The sequence below is a fragment of the Emiliania huxleyi genome (assembly GCF_000372725.1).
Source record: "Emiliania huxleyi CCMP1516 chromosome Unknown EMIHUscaffold_217, whole genome shotgun sequence".
Classification (NCBI taxonomy): Eukaryota; Haptophyta; order Isochrysidales; family Noelaerhabdaceae; genus Emiliania; species Emiliania huxleyi.
In genome coordinates, this window is record NW_005200442.1 from 220,716 (window position 1) to 224,145 (window position 3,430).

A 3,430-nucleotide genomic window follows, 5' to 3' on the forward strand; every position below is an offset into this window, starting at 1 on the left:
CACGCTTGGAAAGGCGGTGGTCGTGTAAGCAAAGATGCCCGCCGGTCGTCGTAAGTTACACGGCTATGCGTGGAGGCGTACGCCTAGGCGTCGGATAGGCGTGTGGGTAGGCGTTTGAGGCGTAAATAGGCGTGGGGAGGCGCGCCTCAAAACGCCTCAAAACGCCTCAAAACGCCTCATCCGCGCCCGGAAGCTGCAACTCTGAACACGCCCCGAAAACGGTCCCCTGCAAGAACTACCAGGGAGAACTCTACAACTGCTTGAACTGCAGGATACGACGGGATCTTCTCCCAGCCGATTACGACGACATCCGCTGTTCCTCATCGGGCACATTCGTGACCGCTACAAGGTACGACAGCTCGGATGGCAAAGGAGCCTGGGGTCAGAACCTGTGGATCGTATGCGACGGCGACCCGGCCCAAGGTCGGGGCGAATGCGCCCCAGTGCCTCCTTAGATTGCCTGAGAGAGTGTGACTTAGCTTGAGAGAGTGTGATGAGAAGTCATGTTATGAGTCTAACGGGACCGTGTGGGGCTAGTTCCATTTCACAGTGGCGCAGCGCGAGTGTGGGACGACGCAGCGGAGGGGATAGACGAGGGAATCGAGGGACCGGAGGGCTTTCGCGACAGCGACGATGACGACGAAGGCAGGGGAGGAGACGGAGGGGCGACACGCAGGAGGAGCGAAATCGCGAACGGCCCGAGCAGAGAGGGCGACGACGGCGGAGCACGAGGGGGCAACGGAAACGCTACCAATGACGCGAACCGGGGCACGGGCGACGGCGGGGACGGGGAGGGCGACAGCGACGTCGAGACGCCTCACCGGGCCATCTCCCCTCCTTTAGGTCGACGAGGATCTGCTCCGTCGAGGCTATCGTCACTGCTCGTCGAAGGCTTCGCAGGACGATGGCTGTATCTCTCGCCTGGAGTACCCGCCGTAGCTCCCCCTCGCTGGTGAGCAGGCGGCAGTGGAGCTCGGCGAGCACCTCCATGTCCGATTCGGCGTGCTCGGCGAACTCCTCGATAGTCTGTTCTTCGTCGTCGGCGAACTCCTCGAGCACCGCAAACATTTCCTCATCAGTCAACGCCCGCGCCCGCTGCGCCGCTGTGCACCCAAAGCTCGTGGTCACGACGGACTCGTTGACGTCGCCCACGTACGCAAAGAGGGCGACGGCCATGTCCGCCCCTGGTCCGAGGCCCGCCCCGCCGTGGCACAGCTTGTCCGCCTCAAAGACGAGGGCGTCGCCCCGCTCGAGCCAGATGGGCTCTTGGTCGAAGATGCGAAACTGCCGTCGGTTCAGCGCTATAATGACGGAGAGGACGTTCCTCCTGTTCGCATCCCTATGCCATGGTTGGTCCTCCGCCTCTGGGAAAGTCGCAATGAGGCTGAGCCCGACTGTGCTGCCGTCCTTCCCCTTCATGCCGACCTGCATGCCCTCGCGATCGACGTGAGGTAGCACCTCCTTGACCATCGCTTCCGCTAGGTCCGCGAGATCCCGCCTCCCCACAAATCGTAGCAGCTTCCTCCCCGACGGGTTCTTGATTCCGGCGATGGAGGCCACCACGCCACTCGCGGCAATCCGCATCGAGGCCGCCCGTCGGCGCAGCGAGAGTACTGCGCACTGCTGGGCAGCGCCCAGAATGCAGGGAAGGCCTTGGCGCTTCTCGCCATCCAGACTGACTCGGCCACCGGCAAGCGAGCCGAGTGTGCGTTCCGAGCACGCGGCCCGGCACTTTCCCACAGGCCCGCCAGCCGCCGCGCAGCTCTGGAGAGGTAGCTGGCGTTGCGCTGCACTGCTTGAAGCTGCTGTTGAGGCGCTGCACTGCTCAAAGCTGCCCCGTGCGCCGCCGCGAGCGCCGCGCCGTGGCCTCGTTCTCTGGAGAGCCCCAGCACCACCCCTCGCGGCCACTCGCGCCGTTGCAGCAGCTCCGACCCCGCCACTCCGGCTCCCGAGCGCGCGGCGAGCAAGAGGAAGAGCACGCGCATGGGCCAAACCCGTTACTCGCGATCCGTTGTCAGACAGAGTTCTTTTGTTTAACAAGCGGGGCGCTGCTGGCTCTCGCGGATCCTGCAGGCTCGACGCCGGGCGAGCGACAGGCGGGCCGACGTACATGCTCATCGCTGACAAGCATCGGCTGGAGAACCAGACCAAGGTGAAGCTGCTGGCGATCCGCGAGACGGAGCTCGAGCTGTACGTGCAGAACTGCCGCCAGGTCGGTTTTGTGGCCGCAATAATCGGAGGGCTCGCCTACTTCAGCTTCCTTTACACGAAGCGCGACTACTACCAGGAGGCCCACTGGTTCGCCCGCGTGTTGTACGTGACTGGGCTCACGTGCACCATGTCGCTCGCGCTGACGATCGTGCTCGGGACGACGACAATCGCGATGCTCGGCCCGGGCCTCGCGCTGCGCGGGCCGGACGGGTCGATGAACACGGCGGTCGACGGCATCCTCCTCGAGTTTGAGCTCGCGTCGCGGCTCTTCAGCCGCTGCGTGCAGGCGATTTCGCCGCCGCCCCTTCCCTGGCTGCTGCACTATCCGCTCTTCTAGCCACCGCCCACCGCTAGCACTATCACACCGAAGCAGTGTCCTCAGATGAGTGAGTGAGGTATCCGGGCGCGGATGCTCAGCCTAGCCGAGATACAGCCGAGGTACAGCCGAGATACAGCCGAGGTGCAGCCGAGGTGCAGCCGAGATACAGCCGAGGTACAGCCGAGGTGACAGCCGAGGTACAGCCGAGGTGACAGCCGAGGTACAGCCGAGGTACAGCCGAGGTGACAGCCGAGGTGTGCCGGCCAGGCGCTGATGCTCACGGCGCTCGCCTACTTTTACTTGCACCACACCGGGTACTGGTCGACCCCGCTCCTGCTGACGGCGCTGCTGTACGGTCTGCCGCGCACTGTCACGCTACCTTCCACTTCGTCGCACGCTAGCACACTGGCACGCCGGCACCCTAGGGCAGCGCGCACTCGGCGTAGCCTCTGCTAGCTCACGCCGGCAAGCGCACGGTGCCGTCTGGCCGGCGGACACTACTCGAGTGGGGGGGCCGCAGCTGAGGCGGGATTGTTTTTCTTTTTTCCCTGCCGCAGGGCTGCACCGCATGATGGCGCGCCGCATCGAGGTGGTCGAGAGCACGCCTCCGCTCGATCTCCGCCAATCTCGGCTAATCTCGGCTGATCTCGCATCGAGGTGGTCGAGAGCACTTTTCCGCTCAAGGCCACCCCTCGCCCGCTCGCCCGCTCGCCCACCTGCACTGGGAGCTGCACTCTGAAGGCAAGGCCTGCTGCTTGCCTGTCCGGGCGGGGGGTCGCGAGGGCTGCCCCGCCCTTTGCCCACCGTTGCCCCACCCCTTCCGGGTGGGGCGGGGTAGGATCCCCCCCTCCCCCGAAGCCCTCTCCCTCCCCCCGGGGGCCGTTCCAGGGCCGGCACCCC

At 65.2% G+C, this 3,430-nt stretch overlaps 1 protein-coding gene across 1 annotated transcript; it reads left to right on the forward strand.

Moving 5' to 3' along the window:
• Positions 1-2,043: 2,043 nt before the first annotated feature.
• On the forward strand, positions 2,044-3,218 carry EMIHUDRAFT_468795 (hypothetical protein). The gene is made up of 2 exons (XM_005780379.1): positions 2,044-2,497; positions 2,798-3,218. The coding sequence occupies exons 1-2, from the start codon at positions 2,111-2,113 to the stop codon at positions 2,984-2,986; spliced, it is 576 nt and encodes a 191-aa protein (XP_005780436.1). The 5' UTR covers positions 2,044-2,110; the 3' UTR covers positions 2,987-3,218.
• The last annotated feature ends 212 nt before the right edge of the window (positions 3,219-3,430 follow it).

Bases quoted from the DNA above. Each gene is read 5' to 3' on its own strand.
- EMIHUDRAFT_468795 (XM_005780379.1), top strand. From the start codon at position 2,111: ATGCTCATCGCTGACAAGCATCGGCTGGAGAACCAGACCAAGGTGAAG. The intron at 2,498-2,797 runs GCGATTTCGCCG...TGTGCCGGCCAG, and splicing joins TCTTCAGCCGCTGCGTGCAG to GCGCTGATGCTCACGGCGCT.